The following is a 17,704-nucleotide window of genomic DNA, read 5'->3' on the forward strand; positions in this document are numbered from 1 at the left end:
CCCCCAAGATATTTTTATTTTATTTTGTCTCCAGAAATAGAAAGCCCACATCAAATTATACATTCTCAGTTATAGGGTGTAGCCTTAATGCTAACAAAAACTCCCACAATTAAAATGACTAAAGATAAAAGGGCAAAATCGAACAGTAAAGGATAGAAATGAAACAAATATCTAGTAACCATTTTACATCGTGTTAAAATATATGCATCTGTGGAGTAATTACTCAAACAACACTGAGACAAAGAACACCAGATGACTACTAGTGCTCTACTATTGATATAGAGCACGTGAAGCACCTTTAGGTTGAGAGACAATGAGCTCCACTTCCTCAGGGCTGCCCTCCATGACCTCTGCTGCCTCGCTAAAAGTGACGCCCTCCAGGCTGACGTGGTTCAGGGATATCAGGCGACCCCCTGAAGGCAAAGGTCAAACATTAAAGGGTGACCCCACCAGAGCATGCGGAACACAATCTTTGTCCTTCTGAGCACATGACTTGATACACACTGCCCACAGTCATTCATCAAAGGTGTGGAAGAATTCAATAAGTAAGATTTAGACATTAGAGCAACGTTTAGAGACTAATTATTAAAAAAAAATAAAAATAAAAGGCATCCCTACATGAAAAGAAATCTAGATGATACATTTTCAAGTATTATTTAATGTAGAATGAATATGCTTTAGTATTATAGGCATGTACCTGGTCTGATGCGTCCGTCCTTGTCTGCAGGTCCTCCAGGCACAATGGAGGCAATAAAAATGCCCAAGTCATAGCGGCCTATTGCGTCCTCTCCGACTATAACTATACCTGTGTAAGTACAAGTTACAGTTTAAATAAACTGGATAAAATGAGACATTAACCGTTTTTTTTTTTTTTTTTTTTTTTTTTGTGCTCACTGCCTGATGTCAAACTGGACCAAACGTTTCCTGTTTCAGGTCAGTTAAAATGACCAAAAATGAAATGCCAGAAAAATTAGATTTTGATGACAGGCTGTTTATTATGGAGTGAAAAGTGCCAAATTACACTAGATAAGTACCTTCTGTTATAATTATTTTAATGTGTCATAATTTTTTTTTTTAGACTAGAAATAAATACACTATTAAATACAGAATTAATTGTATGAGTCTCGATTAAATGTATTGACTCCATTTTAAAAACTACATATTAGTATTTCATGTCTAGTAAATTCTTCATGTTCTAGAGCGCATCATGAATGAATTTAAACCGTCAACTTCACACATCAAACTCAGTGGGCGGGATCAGGGCTGCTTCTGTTGACATGTTGCAGCGTGACATCACATGAGCAAGACCCTGCCCCCCAGCTTCCTGCTGGAGGGCAAAAAGCTGCTCGCCAACAATGATTCCCACCGGTTTTACCTGTCAAGTTGTCAACATTACACACTAAATTTTAAATGTATGTGTAATATAGAGTGAAAAGGGGATGCAGTGTTTTGCTAATAATTGTCAACACGCCGACAGCTAGTATTCACATTCTAACCCTAGGAAAACATTTAGCAATAACTAGGAGTTATAAATTCTAGGTTATATGCAGTGCAGAGTGATATCCTTACCCAAGCCTAGTTTTGGGTCTTTCTTCAGCGAAATACAGACGACTTCCCTCTCCGAAGGAGTGCCCAGTTTAGGTGGCGTTTCTGTTAGACGAGTGATACGACCAACCATTAGCCAAAAGGAGAAATCGCTCTGAATGAGTGAGGAGACACGAAATTCTCTTGAAGGGGAAACTACTGGCTGATTAGAACAGAAGCACACAAGCACATGAAAGCTGGGCTGTAAGTGTGAAGACACTGTGCCTCGGGCTGCTGGGGATCCGGAATGGGCCTCCGATCCACTCCTCTGGGAACAGGATGGAGAGCGTAAACCTGTGCTGCTGGGCTGGCTGCTGGAGCAGGTGCTGCTATAGGAACACATGAAGGAGAGAGATGAGAAATGAATTTACATAAAATAGTTTAGATGTTGTGCATAGGGGAAGTCATGTTTTCAAGAGGAAAACAAGCAAGTACATTTCATGGTTTTCTGTGGAAAAGCATCTATACATTTACATTTATACATATTAATTTTTTGCACTTCAGTTGTTTCATCCTAATTAAAGTGTCCAAAACTCGTTGATCTTTTATCTGTGACTTGTCATTTCATTAGCTGAAGTTGTTAGCATGTAACCGGTAAACACAGACAGTTGTTACAGAGTTCTGCTGAATAAACAAAGTACTGAGTTTACTATGTTTCCATTATGCTTCCAGCCGTTTCACCAAAGAGACTCTTTAACCTCTCTTTGCTATCACTGTTATAATGTATAAGAAAAACTATAATAAATAAACAAACAGCGCTTAGTCTGGTGGTGATGCATGTAAAGCCTGGAGACCCACCAGACTTATAATACACTGTCGGAAGTCCTGATTAGTACAAAAGGTGAAAGAAATACCTGTGATGTTTCATACGGGCCTCGATTCTGGCCGTAACGTCATCACACAGTTTGGTCAGAGACTCTTCCTGCGGCGTGGTCAGGCCGCTGTCGTCCTGGGGCGTCTCGGAACACGAAATGGATTTGAGCTGGCTGCTCTGAGCGCGGCATACAGCTGCGTACTGCACAATGTTGTCCTCTGGACAAAGATGCAGAGGTTATGCTTGCTATCCTCTACAGCATGCAAGAGTAGCGGCTGAAGCGCAGAGCTTGCGGTGGAATGTAGTCCCTTCTGCTAAATGCGTGCAATGAAACTACAAAGAAAGTCTGGCAGCGGACGTCTACGCAGCCAAACCTTACCTGAGACCAGGCTGTGGCTTAGCTGCCGGGAGCTCATCTCATTGTTAAACTTGTGCTGGGCAGAACAGAGGTTACACAAGTACTTGGCTATCCTGGACTTCTCTGTGATGAAGATGTATTTCTTCCGGCTGCCTCGGCACTCGATTATAAATTTTCGCTTCTGCAGATTCATAAAAAAGGCACGTTTTAGACCGCGAACCGAAACACGTGAGAATGTCACGTGCCACTGTGGAGGACTCTCTCACGCTAGAGGAGATGGTAGACGTCTCCCTCCAGAAGAAGTTCTGAGCGGTGGACCGGCAGCCATCTTTAACCTCGTAGACAATGACACCTTTGGCACAAACTCCAAGAACAATCTCTCCATCCAAAGGCCTTTTCTCCCGTATCACACGGTGGAAAAAGACGCCGTATTCAGGCAACTGCTGACAAACCTGCAGAACAGAACAGCCATCACTTTTAGAAGCGGTCGATGGAGCATTGTGAGTTTTATTGTTTCTAAGTATTTTGCTACCTTCAGGAATTCAAGCTCTGATTCATCTGTGAGCATTTGGGCATTATTGGCATGAAGTCTCAGCAGCTCTGCCTGAATGTAAGGCAAGGCACGTTTCTCCATCACACTCTTGGAGATGTACTGGTCAGGTCGGTAGTAGTTTCTACCATACACCTAAATGGAGTAGAGTACAGGCTTTCACAACATATTACATTTCATTGTGTATACAAAACAATGATTACTACACAATGCATCTTTATATGATGAAAACGCAACTTCTTTTAATAGAGAATTCTAATAGGATGGTCTGGGGAGAGATGTAGCCGGGGCTAATGCAACCCCCTACAAGATGCCACCATACTATATCATAAACTGGCACTGATTGGAATGTCAATGACTTGGACTATAGACATCAGAATTTAATTCCTGCCTTACAAATGTCTTCTGTTTTTACTATTTTGCCTCACTTAAATGCTTTAAATCAGGGGTTTTCAAAGTAAGGGGTGTGCCTTCCCTACAGAGTTCTTCAAGTGAAGCATGAGAAAAGGAAACAACTAAACTACAAAAACCAACTGCAAACATTTAACTGTCTTCACCAAGCTTATGCCATAGACAAAAAGAATAGATTTTTAGAATCTAAGGCTATGGTGAGTAAAGCTAGGTTTATAGTTGACGCATTGAAGTAGGCTTGAGAATATTGGCGCCAACCCCTTATGGCAAAAATAAGGAAAACTATAGACGTTAGCTTCTATGGTAGTGCCATAACTGTTTCCACTGTGTATGTTAATGCAAATTAAGATATATTTGATGTTTGAACCAATAAAATTGACTCTTAAGAATTTTTAGAAGGGGTCTCATTCACGGATATTGGCTATTCATGGGAAGCCCAGGTGCCTAACCCCTACAATTACTGGGCGGTCCACTGTATTCTCATTCTTCTAAATGTACAACCTTAGGCATGCAGTCTCCATACTCTGTCTGCAAGGCCAGACCTCCCAGGTACAGAGCAGTCGCCTCATGGCAGGACAGTCTGTCTTCTAAAAGGTCCCTCCTAAGCTGGAGGTAGTACTGATGACGAGTCTGTTTGTGCCTAAGAGAGGAAACCAGGGACATTAAGTTACTCAGGATCAGTTGGGAAACTTTTACTTCCTCTATTGGTAACTCCTGATCTTTTCCAGCAACAAATCAACTGGAGCTGTAGGTCTAGCACGCATAATTAGAATCTGAAGTGTTTCCTGATCATGAGAGAAAGTTTCTTCTACTAGTGAATCTATTAAGACTTGTCACAGGAAACTATTTTAGTAAACCAGTAAGCTGGAGCACTTGCTATCAAGTGTCCACCCTCACCAATAATAATAATAAAAAGAATGTCTTACAAAAGAAGAGAAATGTTGTTCACAAAGAATTTGATCCTGAAGAAAAGGACAAAAGTTGTTGTAGGCACTTTCTTCCAGCTATCTGGAGCCACTTTGGAAATCTTGGTGTCATTATCAACGAAGAAAAACTCATTATCTGACCACAGAACAGAGACAAGATCAGAGAGACTTGGTAAGTGGCTTTACATAGAAAGACCAATTCAACAGGTAGTCACAGCAAACCAATCGCTTCAATCATTTTACCATCTATATATGCAAGGCCAAAATAGAAGTGTTCCACGAGGTTTGAATGAGCCACGATCATGTCAAACACATCCCCTCCTCTGGTTTTCACTTCACACTTGACCAGGATGCTTTGACCATTTGGCATCACCACACTGAGCTCTCTATGGGTGGCTGGAGACTTCCCTTTTTTTGTCTAGGGAAAGGGGGCAGAGGATTAAACTTGACATCCAAAAGAAGCAAAGATGCTTGAAAGTAGTTTTGGAGAGCATGGACTTACCAGGATGGATCCAGGCAGCTCCAAAATGACAAGGGGTTCCTCTAAAACTCTGAGAAACTCAGGACCTATCTCCTACAACCCAGAAAGGAAGGGAGAGGAATCTCTAATAGGACATAATAGATGCCATTTAAATAAGAGTTTAGTTTATTTTTGATACCGTAGAGCATGAAATGCTGCCTCACTTTCATTTTCTTGTCATTCAAACTCATTGTGGACTCAAACTGGGGGAGGGATCTTGCGCTGGTAGTTCGATTGCCATCCATGTACGGGCTGCAGGGGGTACGGTTCAGATGCTGCCAGCTGGAATAACTTTCTCTGAGCCGACCTCCCGAGGGAATCCTAGGGTAGGAGAATTTTCTAGCCTCAGTTGGATAGGAGATAACATCTGTCACTTACGAGATAATGGCTTGGAACTAAATATATCCATAAATTTAGCAATACCATAGAGAGTTTGTGTTGTATACACTCATTGAATACTGTATTTGATGCACCTTGTTAGGTTGGACCCCCTTTTGCATTCAAAGCTACTTTAAATCTTTGTGGCATAGGTACAAGGTGTCGTAGTCGGACACATTCTTCAAAGACTTTGGATCACATTGACATGCTAGCATCATTCGGTTGTGCAGATTTGTCAGCTGCACATCTATGATGCTAATCTCTCATTCCACCACGCTCCAAATGTATTTAGTTAAATTCACTGTGGATTACAGTGAACACATTGGCTAGTTTTATGCCTCTGGTAAGGCACAGTCCCACCAGTGGATGGAGGTATTTGTTAGATCTTATTTGACACGTGTTTCCATCTTCTGCTTACTGTATTAACTCTTTTTCAGAAAAGCCAGAAAACCACCTCCAGCAAGGATAAACCCTCCCTCGCTCCCCTTTTTTTTTTGCAAGACTGAGAAGTTATTTTTAATTTTTGCTATTTCCATCAACCATTTCTAATGTGATTTTTCAAAATGTGCATAAAAACTCATCAGTGGAAACACAGCTGATGCCAAATCAGTTTCATATGGTCAGAGCTCACGTAGGCTGTGACATCCAATGACATTCAGTGGATACTAAGAGGCCCACCATGTACCGAGAAAATATCCCACACACCAGTAAACCACCACCAAGAAACACAAGGATCCATGCTCATCTCAGCTAGAATTGCAACTCATCAAACCAGGCAATGATTTTGTCTGATGTGACAAAATCATTGCCAACAATCTTCAGTTCCTTGTTGTTAGCTCCCACCCAGTGTTGATTTTTACTGTTACCGTCTTCTTCAAGATCAGACTTGACTTACAGTTAAAACCAGTAGTTTACATACACCAAATAAAAAGACATACACATTCTTTTTTTCCTCACTACCTGAACCTGAAGCTAAATCAGACCAAACTTATTTTGTTTTAGTCCAGTTAGAATTATTAAAATGATTAATAGATTTATTTATTCAGTTTATGTAGTTCTTCTGTTATCTCAAACCAGCCTTTCCATTCAAATTTGACCTCTGACACCAGTAGATAAGCTATTTCTAATAATCACAACTGATCTGTTTGGTACCAACAACAATGTTCTCTACCATGTCTGGATGCCTAAGTGCATCCTGAGTGCACTGGAGTTGGAATATCTACCAGGTGTATCTATTAAAACTAGCTATATTTTACCATACTCAATATTATTTAGATTAATAAATGAAAACAAGGTTCTACTGACTGCAAAGGAATCAACATTTGCAATGATTTACTCCTCTGGTTATACCTCTGAGTGTGTTTTAGTCAGTGTAGAATATATTTGGACTCCTTACCCTGTAGTATCAGGTGGATACGATGTTCCTGAAAAGGTTCTGTGGATCTTCTTTTTTAGGGTCCATGTCGAGTTACTGAAAGATCCTCCTGAAACACACATTAGATTAGTAGTTGCTTTGGCAGTTTTGCATCTTATACATTAGGTTCTGGTGCTGTGTCTGTTCTAAATAAGCTTAATAATTGCATATTTTGAAAAATAGACTTATTAGCTTCCTGGCTAATAAATTAATAGTGAAATTAACACCCCCAAACTATAAACATCAAGGTGTCCCATATACTATTAATTAAGACACACTTTTACATGTATTTCTTGTAAAACAAACATATTTCCACCGCAGCTCACTACTGTTGATGCTTGAAGAGGCCATATTGAAACGTGAAGTTAGCTACTAGGGGTTATGACTTTTACCGTCTCACTTCTGTTTTGCAGAAAAGCTGGACATTATTTATCATATGATTTTCCAATGAACAGTTAATATGTTCCGGACTTTGGAGAAAGCACTTGTCTATCAAATCATGGTGCAGGAAGCCCTCCTGACCGTTTTTGAGTTTTTAAATGTCGCCACCGTCTATGCGCTGGACCTTCAACAGTTCCAGTAAGCCAGCTTAAAGACGCGGTGCAGAGGGAAACGGCTCGCCACAGCTTTTCCGCTTATGCACTAATTAAAGAAATTAGATGGGACATTCTGAGGCACTTTTAACTTGCTTAGCTTACTGAGCTGTTTTCCCTCAAAATTGTATGTAAAGGTTGGAACTATCCCCCCTGCAAGGTGACTACTTTGTGTTTAAATTGCTCTTGCAACGTCTTGGGTTAGCATTTTTTCTATTAGCCTTACTATTTGATATTTTCTTTGAAAAGATGGACTGTAAAAATCAAAAGACCGTGCTACTCACTAGCACCTTTGTCAAAAGACAAATATTCTTAAAACAATGGCCCTTAAATAAGTACCTCAGACTAATGGATAAAGCTAACGCTAAAGCTAAAAATATTAAACGGGAGTGAAAATGTATGAAAAACGCACTCTGAAGTATTCCACTCTCTTATTTAACATTTTTAGCTTCAGCGTTAGCCGTTCAGTCTGAGGCACTTATTTCTACTTAGAGGCTGGGTCAGGTTTAACTTTGCCATTCTTAACACTAATCCACACTTACTACTACTGTTTTGTTTTGCTCTTTACAGACACCAGCTTTCACAATCCTGTTTTTCTTTGTCTTCCACTTTACAGAAGTCACTGAAAATTTTCTTTCTTTATGTCCAAAGATATCAGTAATTTTTAAAAATAGCACAATATGCATATAAAAAAAGGTGTAATTTAAGCAAAATTGACAGCAACTGTGGTTTCAAGAAAGTCAACATAGAAATGGACCTCATCAATTTAATGCAAATGTTTCAGATTTTTGATTTGCCTAAAATGCAATAACTTAGCATTCATTTTGTGGATGATCATTTGTAGATGCATCTGCAACTAAAACATTACTTCTAACATCAAAATGTGAAAAGCTCAGCCCTTTCTGCCTGACTTAACATCAATACAGTGTCTGGTGATTGTGTTTTTGGATTAACCTATTCATGATTAGATAGCAAAATATGCTTAATAGGAGATTTTTTGTAATTTTTTGCAGTATTTTTTCCAGGTAAAGTTAACACTAAGCTTCTTGAGGAGTTCTGAGCTATTTTAAATGCAAATTGTATATATTTTTGTACAGTTTTGGCTTAATTATTACTCTGACTTTGTTTCAGCAAAATTGCCCTTTTTGGGGTCTGTCTATTATAGTTAACAATAATCGATAACACTAGTTGATGATTATTTCAATAATCGATTCATCACGATTAATCGTTTCAGCCCTACCCGCAAGGATTTAAAGGCATCCTGGTTCCATATTCAGAAGTCACATGTATGAAACATGTACTCTGTCTGTCTTTGCGTTGCTACATAACAACACTTAAACTCCAGGTGATGATTCCAGGTGGATCAGAGTTCAACTGATCAGTCCAGAGTTCAGATGAGCTTTCACACTTTCCCAAGCAAAGTGGATTATTTCAGGAAACGGACTCTGGTCCGTTTAAATTGGATCAAACAGCTCTGCGGTGGAAGTGCACCAGTAATAATTATCTGTCTCCATCAAGGAAATACTGCTTTTATTTACTAATCAAGCCCTGTTGGATTTTTTTTTTTTTAGGGTTTCTACCCAGATTTTTGCAAATATTATTTAGCTGTCCTATGCATCTTTGATTTTAGCAATAAACTACAATGTCTTTTGTTTCTGTACAATTACTGGTATCTATCTGCAGCTGGGTTTCCATTAACTGCAAAATTGCGCAAATTGAAATTATGAAAATAAATTTGCTAATGAAAACAACAATTTCGATAAATGTTTTTGCTCTAATACAAAGTGGTTTTTCAGTCTTATCAAAACACGTTTTTCACATCACACTAGTCACATGATCAACAGCCACATGTTACCACTGGTGAAAACAACAGGAACTAGAAGGAGAATGATGTTTTCATTTTTTCCAGACATTGCATATGGTGAGCACTACCACCATCGCTGAAGTAGTTGGAGGATCATAGCACTGCATGTTTTTTAATGACTTATCACGTGAACAAGCTTATTCATGTGTAATTTTCATTTAATGGAAACGTCTTTGCAAAATTGTGTTTTTTTGACATTAGCAGAATATACTCAAAGACTGACCCACATTTGTAATGGAAACGCAGCTGTTGTGAAACTGTTTGTTGAGAACTTGTCATGGAAAAGCTTACTGTGGACATATTTAGTACTTGGCTTTGCGAACAGTTGTATTAATATCTGTGTCTCTTGGCAAGAAAGCCAATAAGCACACTATTGAAAAAGACAAACGATGTCAAACTTCAGCTCAAACAAATGGGATGAGTTTCTTACTGTGTAATCTATCCCTGACCACCTGACTGCGGTCTGTTAGCTGGGATCCGTTTTCAGTCATGGCCACGTGATCGGCCTGTAGAGACAGCACGTTCCGGCTCAATTAAGCAAGCAAAGAACCGCTTTTACAGAAAAAACAAAGAAGAAGAAAATGCGGCCACTTGCCGAGTTTCTGTAGACATCCTCTACCAGCTGCCTGATGAGGCGCTCTGGGGATGGCAGCATGGAGGACTTGTGATGGAACTCGCAGGTCTCCAGCACAGTCAGCAGGTCAGTCCTCCTCACCGCCATGTCCTCACACATGCTCAGCAGCAAACCCTCCAGCTCTGTGCTTATCTGGACTGGCTGAGGAGAGGCCAGCAAAACCCAAAACGGCTTAGAGAATGGAAGACAGCGACCGGGATGAGAAGAAAAGCAGTGAAGAACATACCTGATTCTGAGGAAGGTGATAATCAGCGCACCAGTAAAGAGTCATTCCCAGTGAGTATACTACCACCTTAGGGTCATACACACAATACTGTTTTAGACATTTTATTCAAAAATAGGTACAGATTTTTTTTTTTTTTTTTTCCACAAAAGATGTGCTGTGGGGAATTATTTCGGATATTAATGGCAATAAAAACTGGGGAGTGAACTTCAGAGCTTGGCAGAGGAGCAACAAGAGGCTTCAAGAAACTAAAAAGCTGAAGCTAAAATCCACAAAGCTAACCAGAGTACAAAACCACATTATTTTATTTTATTTGACTGAGCTATCTGCCACAGAGCACAACGGAGTTGTAAATTTCTCTGTAGAACATTATAATTAAGTAAAGAATATCTAAAATGTAAAAATTACTGCTGTACAGAGTGCTGTTATAGTTGGCGAACAGTGCTAACTGTGCTAATTGCTAATAGAACATGTTGAAAACAGCTTAGAACATCCCACACTTGAGTATTCTGAACTTTTGGGGAGTTCTTCAAATCTCTTATGTACACATATGGTTATTACATCCCTCATGAATAATTAACTATTCAAAGCTAAAAACATAACATTTCAAACTTAGCTAAGAGGGAGGTTTCAGGTTTATTCTTAGTGAGGTCAATACCTATGAACATTCAGTCTGTGTATCATTTTAGCAGCTCATTAGCATAACGTTCATACAGACATAAAAGGATTCTTCCTAGGGGTAATTATGTACTGTAGTTATTTTTTCTACATGTCGTACTGTGGTGGTATTCAGGCATACCACAGCTTGTTGCTAACATGTACCGGGGCACCAAGGTTAACCAGGTCTTCACCCAGGTTAATAACCAACAGGAACTTTAGTGATTTTTTTTTTTTTTTGTAAGCAGAAGAAAGGTTTTCCTGCTCTCAGACCTTTTCAGCAGCAGCCCTGGTGGAAGGAGTGAGACCCTGCTGGACCTCGGGAGCTGTGTAAGAAGCCACGTCTTCACTTTGTGCGCAGCTCTTAAAGGCCAGGCTCCCATTGGCTGACAGTAGCACTGAGCCAGGGCTCAACACAGTACACATATTACCTGGACCTAAACACAGCAGACCACAAACTCTTTACCAAGACATTGTTACAAATTATAAACCAACAAACAGTGGATCAATTTTGAGACATTTTAAATCGATTCTGAATTGTATAAATGAGAATTGTGATTTTTATTTTTTTTTGTGACTCAATTTTTTTTGGCACCAACCTACAATCATCTAGTTCATATAGTGCGCTGTTTCAACCCTTTTCTATGAGTCTGCAGATTCTTACAAACTGTATGTTTAAGAAGGTACAGTTCTCGTATGTGTAGGTTTGTACTTGGTCACCTTTTTTGGAGATGTCCAGTAAGGCATCAGCGGTGGCCAGCAGCAGACACCAGACCTCGTCCTCTTCCAGGGGTGAACCCCGGGCCTCCAGCACCTCTGTCAGGGTCACAAATGTGCCCATCCTGCTGCACATGGGCTGCACATGCAAAAATGACACAAGGCTATGAATTAAATGGTCTGGACCATTTGCATTGAGCACAACCATACTGATACATTTGCAGTTTTAAAAAGGTACCCTACACATTTTGTTCACCAATAAGCCTATGGTTTAGTAGGATTTAAAGAGAGAGAGGCTGGAATAAATCCAACACTAATTCAACACTTAATTCTGCTCATCTTTTCCCTGAAATAGAAACAGATATTTACCGATGACCTTGTATTGTGTGCAAGAAATGCTGGATGAGGAGACATTAGAGGATTAGTGATCAACGTAACTAGATTAATCAATAGAAACAGCAAGAGGCTAACAGTTTTCAAAGATTAAGAAAATAAACCCTGAAGGGATCGTCCCACTGTACATGGACGGCTACATTAATCTGTTGTACCAGCACCCACTCAGTCTGCTCTGTACTTTGGGGCACTAAGGACAACTTAATTACATCTAAATACCTACAATTTAATTTCCTATGCTGTTTGTGTCCAAAGTCTGCCTTTAGATTTTTCAACTTGAAATAAAAAAATCTACTTTATATAGCATTTTCAAATCAAGTGCTTGGCTTAGAAAGCATGCAATTTGAAACATTAAAGTGTAACTAGCCCCAAATTATTATTATTTTTTGCTAATAAGCTAAAGTTATTTAGGGTGTTCCTTCAATGGAATTTTTTGTAGCAAGTAGGACCACAAACGGATACATTCAAAGTACAACCAGCTGATTGAGATCCAACTTTATCAAAAGTATCAACGTTTTCCGTTTGAAAATGTTACGGAAATGTAAACCCATGATTAGAAGTTGTAAATACTCTAAAAGGTTTGAAGAGGCGGAGAAAAGAAGACAAATGAGTTCGGTGAGCTAAGCTGGGTCGGTCCGGCTTTATTTTTATAGTCTAACCCACCACCTTACGCTCAGCAGGTGAATTTTCCACACTGCTATCTGATTCTGCCAAAAACTTCAATAAACACCTTGGGTCAGTATTTTCTCACCTGATACTGATGTCTGAATGGCTTGAGGGTTAGCTTACTTAAAGCTCAGAACCAAGGTGCCATGCAAAGGAAGTCTACCTATTGGGTAGCTGGCTTGTCTCTACCACTGATGCACAAAGGCAAAAATAAATAAAGCTAACTAGAACTTTAAATATTATATAAGCTAAACAAAAAGTTGAGGTACATAAAAACTTTGTCTCTGCATCTAGCAGCACATCATTCTCTGCCATCATTCTCTTCTTTAGCCAGCTTGGTTCAGAGACACTCGATGTCCAGTCCCATTAGATAGCTCTGAAAAAATAGAGTTCACAACTTTTCAAACCTCTTTTGCTCAGATGGCAGAGAAGAATCTGTTTGAAAACAAGCACAAGATAAGCTAATGGTATCACTGGGTGGAGGTTAATGTAAAGCAGTCATTACGTTAGACAAAAGACAGATGACACGCCATCATGTGGTTGCAGGACGTTCGTATTCGCACACCTGACCAATCACACACCACATCCAACAGAGCTCTGTGTAAAATGGTTCCACCTGAGCCTGGTGTTAAGAAAGGGGAGGAGGACGCCAAACTCCTGACACAATGTTTTATCGAGCTACGTCAATGAGAGCTGATTTCCAAGCTTTGGATGGGACTGCCTTAAACCATGCTAAATTCTGAACTAGCAGTGTATGATCACGCCCTTTCAACAGGCTTATTTAACATGTACTGATATGCTTTCAAACAAACAAATTACTGTCAGAACCTTTAACAATCTCAAAACTAAAATTATTTTAGCTCAATTTAACATCGTACAGGTCTTTTGCCCCAGTCCAGGTCAGGGTCTTTCTGTCCTGATCATGTCTAAAGCTGCAACAGAGATGTGAAGGTTCTTGGCAACTGATGTTTGACTTAAGACTGTCCCTTGAGGAAAACTAAAGAGCTTTTCCTCAAGGGAAAATAACCAATGCACAATGGTGCTATGTACATTTCAGCAAAGTAAATGTAAAATAGATATATTGTTGCTGTTTTAGTATTGTCACCATTGCACTGGGTGAAAATCCTGCTACACTATTCAAATTTAGGCAATCTATTTGACTGAGGCTGGATGTTAGCCGAATTGAAAAACCTCCTTGAGTTTTAAAGCTCGACACTGCAGCACCAGTATCATTAGTCAAATATTTGCTTCCAAGTATAACAATCCATCTACATATGCTTATGATTAGACCATGCTTCAGGCAAAGACTTGGCCTGACTCTTTCACATGGTGTCAAGCTGTAGAAAGTTATTAGCAGATCACACCCCATGAGCATGGCCCAACTGCCTTTATGAAGTGTTGGGTCACGGAGTCTCATTTTTCAAGCCATGCTGGTGTGCCTGGAAACATGTCATGGATACGTTGCCACCATACTGCCCCATACTCCACCAAAACCCTGTTGGGCTGACAGCACCATAACTAATGACATTGCAACATAACTCTTTGTGCATATGTGCAAAAGCCTGAGGAAATTCTTGCATGCTAACCCCACATAATGGGAAGCCTGTAGTTTTCTGAACGCAGTGCTGAAGATTACACAATGACCTTGCAAATGTCCTCCATGTTTCGTCTGTTTTCTTCATTATAGTGTGAAAGCAAGGAGGCCTCTTCACCTATTCTGCAATCTGAAACCATCAAGAAACAGCCTTGGTGCCTTTTCTTTTTGGCAAACTATGTTGAACAGAGTTACAGTAGTTCTGCTTGACTGTATAGCAGACTTTGTGCAAACATTTTCGGAAGTTGCAAATGCTCAAGTGGTTCTAATAATATTGGGCACTTTTCATGCATTTATCATTCAATATTTGTCAATTCAGCCAAGTAACTCATTAGAAGGATGCCAACACACTGGTTTTCTAACGTTTGATGCAAGTAACATGCCAAAACAAAGCTGTGCATAAAGCTCTGAGTACAGATCTGATTTTATTTTTCTACAGTTAAACATTTTTGGATTCCTTGAAAAGTGTGAATAGTATTTCAAATAATTTCTCATTGGCTTTTAGGTCAGTAGGTTTTAACCCAGATTAAGACTCCTAGAAGATTTCTGACAGCCATGAGAGACTGCAATCTCATGAACGTCCATCTAGCTTCTGTACTTGTATGTGCTTAATCATCCCATGGTTGCGAACCAGTATGTATTGTAGTGGTTAATGGGCAAGATGTGGAGGGTTGACCGGTACCTTACGAAGACACGCTGGTTCTTACTTCTATTTGTCACAAACAAAGACGATGAGCCACAAGAATTACACAAAACTAACATCTGCAATTTTTGAATACGGTAATTACATATCTTCTTTTTTTGTGTGGTTCTTCTGTATCAAAACTTATTCTAAATATCACAAAGCTCACCACAAGACTTACCCTTTTTGGACTTGGTTGTGAGCGATTTAAGGCCATTACAGACTTGCAGAAAAGGAGGTTCCCTTATGAACGCAGTCAGGATCTCCATAGGAAAACAGACAGTTCAGGGTTGATGTTTTTCAAATATCCCAAAGACCTCCAAGGTAAAGTCCAGGATGACGAGATGTGTGGACATTATGACTGTGAAAGCTATGGGACTCTAGTTCAAGGTCATGGAACCATTTACAGCTGTCCACACAACTCTTTCTGATGTTTTCCCACAAACCTCTAATTGGATGTTTGTTGCAAATTTAATCTTCAATCATTTGCTTGATAGTTAATGAAGCATCTTAGTCCTTTTCTTAGCAGGTTGTCTTGTTGTTTCAAAGTCTTTAACTTACTTTATTGTGCTTTAACTGGATGTACTGTCTTAGCTGTTGCTGCTGACTTAGCTGCCAGTCGACAGAACACTGCTTCACATGCGTTTAATTCTCTGACTTTGGCAGTTTGACAGCTGGCCAAGTAACTCCAGCTCTGTTAATCAGGTTATAGGCACTATAATTCAAATAAGATCAACCAAACTATCTGATAATGTGAAGTCAGATTAAAAAAAAAATAGCATTGTGGTTAAGTCTAGAATATTTTATCTGGAGTTGGGAGACATTCTTGGGCGGCTTCTTTAAGTCACGAATCTCACAATATGCAGATGATGCCATGATAGGATAAAATTATCTATGGGAAGCAACATTTCTGTACATTTTCTTTGCCCTGGGTTTCAGTTGTTCACCTTGTCAGATAAGGCAGTGTGAACAGCAACAGAACCCTAGCAGAGTTCCCAGACCTGGTGGATAAATGTGCTATAAAGGAAACAGTTCTTGTGTGAGAGTTCAACAGCTGTTTCAGGTGACCTTTGATTAAGACATATGGGACACATCTAACACATCTGGTTGGAAGAGTAGGCAAATGGAGAAGGTCGAAATCAAATGCCTAACATTAAATAGATTTGTTGTGTTTTTATGACTAAATAACTTGGCATTAGTACACAAATGCCAGGTGTCTTGAAAATCTTTTGAGCTATTTCCATGACCAGAGGATAAACACCGCTCTCTAAGAACTTTCTGCATCACTGTTTAAAGTGGTAGCATGACTGTCATTTTCAGGTGTTTCAAGTTCTATGACACATCTCACATCCAGGTTTTATGGCAAGCCAGTAAAAAAACCCCAAAAAACAATCATTGCTTTTGTCTGAGCAACAACTGGTTTCAGCATATGAAAGATTTTGAGCAAAACCATGTGATGCCAAGCTAAGTGACTCTTGTATAACTGACTTGTTACACCATCTACCATAAAGGAAAAGCACAGGAACCTGCTTGATTATGCACATATATAAATATAAATATATTCACTGCTCTCTGTAGCCACATTACACAGTCATCACTCGCTTTGACATCTTTCTTCCCACATGTGCTGTGTTGAGAAATGTCCCACTTAAAACCCATTTGACAAGCTTTCTACAAGTTATGCAGCTTACCTTATTTCATCAGGTACCTGAGAAGATTGTCTCTAAGTTCCTCCAAACATCCGCCACTCTGAACTCTAATCCTTCCTCCTCTTATACACCCCCTGCTGCCATTTCGCCCACCTCTCCGTCGTCCCAGTGCTCCTGTCTGTCATGACGGCTCGTCCCTCTATTATCACACTGGTATGGGATGGCCACAATCATGTCCCCCTGGGGGGAAGAACTAATCAGCCCCATAACTTTTTCCTCTGGACTCGTGGCTAATGACGCCATGTTCTGCCTTTTCTGGAGTTTTTGACTATTTTTAGCCGAAGGGGAACTTACTGTAAGAACTTAATTGGATTTGCAGGGCAAGCTGAAGACAGATGGGGCAGCAAAGGGCCAATCCACTATAGGGAGGACTGTGTTAATCTGGTGTTTTAACTACAACTGATAAGTTAATTGCCCCGCTTTCTGACAGAATCTATAAACACAGGCATGATTCTTTGCCATTTCTGCCCATCTAAATAAATCACTGAGGTTTATTGTTTTCTACCAGAGGCAGTGTTGAAAAAGGTGTTAAAGGAGAAGTATTATGTGTTTTCCAGGCACATAGTGCCATTTTAAGCACAATCAAGTAACTGTTAACTTCAGTTGTCAAAAAATGCTTTGTAATCAAATATGACTTAAAGGAATTTTTACTTTGTAATTGATTGCCTTGAAATTGGGCCTTTGTCTCTTTAAAACCCCTGCTCTTTCTGAAACTCCATCTTTAGGATGTCATCACAACATGGCTCTTCTATTGACCCTTTAACAACATTTCTACCAGCATTGCACCAAGAAAAATCTCGTATAATGAGCTCAGCAGATGCACAGTTCCACCAGGTGTTTGCTAGTTGCTGATGGCTAATCTGTTGGAAATGTATCTCTTTATTTCGTCCAAAGCCAATTTTGACATGCGATGCAGATTTGAACTAGTTATTTTTGGTGAAATTTAAAAATGATTTACCTTTTATCTCGTATAAAAATTTCTATATTACGCCAACTGTACTTGTAGCTGAACAATGG

At 39.6% G+C, this 17,704-nt stretch overlaps 1 protein-coding gene across 4 annotated transcripts in view; it reads right to left on the minus strand.

Annotated features, from left to right (window-relative positions):
* The window catches only part of frmpd2 (FERM and PDZ domain containing 2), a 30,082-nt gene extending 13,132 nt beyond the window's left edge, over nucleotides 1-16,950 (minus strand). For 2 of the 4 annotated variants that reach the window (XM_015056784.1, XM_015056786.1), the window contains exons 1-20: nucleotides 16,670-16,950; nucleotides 11,647-11,782; nucleotides 11,200-11,363; nucleotides 10,273-10,338; nucleotides 10,008-10,187; nucleotides 9,843-9,918; nucleotides 6,938-7,025; nucleotides 5,328-5,484; nucleotides 5,146-5,217; nucleotides 4,887-5,061; nucleotides 4,644-4,779; nucleotides 4,219-4,357; nucleotides 3,289-3,441; nucleotides 3,023-3,208; nucleotides 2,778-2,937; nucleotides 2,439-2,616; nucleotides 1,810-1,913; nucleotides 1,570-1,650; nucleotides 698-805; nucleotides 297-413 (exon numbers count right to left, since the gene is read on the minus strand). In XM_015056784.1, the coding sequence (XP_014912270.1) occupies nucleotides 297-413; nucleotides 698-805; nucleotides 1,570-1,650; nucleotides 1,810-1,913; nucleotides 2,439-2,616; nucleotides 2,778-2,937; nucleotides 3,023-3,208; nucleotides 3,289-3,441; nucleotides 4,219-4,357; nucleotides 4,644-4,779; nucleotides 4,887-5,061; nucleotides 5,146-5,217; nucleotides 5,328-5,484; nucleotides 6,938-7,025; nucleotides 9,843-9,918; nucleotides 10,008-10,187; nucleotides 10,273-10,338; nucleotides 11,200-11,363; nucleotides 11,647-11,779 (2,473 nt within the window). In that variant the 5' untranslated portion in view covers nucleotides 11,780-11,782; nucleotides 16,670-16,950. The remainder of the gene's footprint in view (nucleotides 1-296; nucleotides 414-697; nucleotides 806-1,569; nucleotides 1,651-1,809; nucleotides 1,914-2,438; nucleotides 2,617-2,777; nucleotides 2,938-3,022; nucleotides 3,209-3,288; nucleotides 3,442-4,218; nucleotides 4,358-4,643; nucleotides 4,780-4,886; nucleotides 5,062-5,145; nucleotides 5,218-5,327; nucleotides 5,485-6,937; nucleotides 7,026-9,842; nucleotides 9,919-10,007; nucleotides 10,188-10,272; nucleotides 10,339-11,199; nucleotides 11,364-11,646; nucleotides 11,783-16,669) is intronic. The other 2 variants (XM_015056785.1, XM_015056787.1) reach the window with 2 other exon arrangements.
* Nucleotides 16,951-17,704: the final 754 nt, after the last annotated feature.

Source organism: Poecilia latipinna, unplaced genomic scaffold, assembly GCF_001443285.1.
Source record: "Poecilia latipinna isolate Pla-1442-1.1 unplaced genomic scaffold, P_latipinna-1.0 Scaffold1405, whole genome shotgun sequence".
NCBI classification, from domain to species: domain Eukaryota; kingdom Metazoa; phylum Chordata; class Actinopteri; order Cyprinodontiformes; family Poeciliidae; genus Poecilia; species Poecilia latipinna.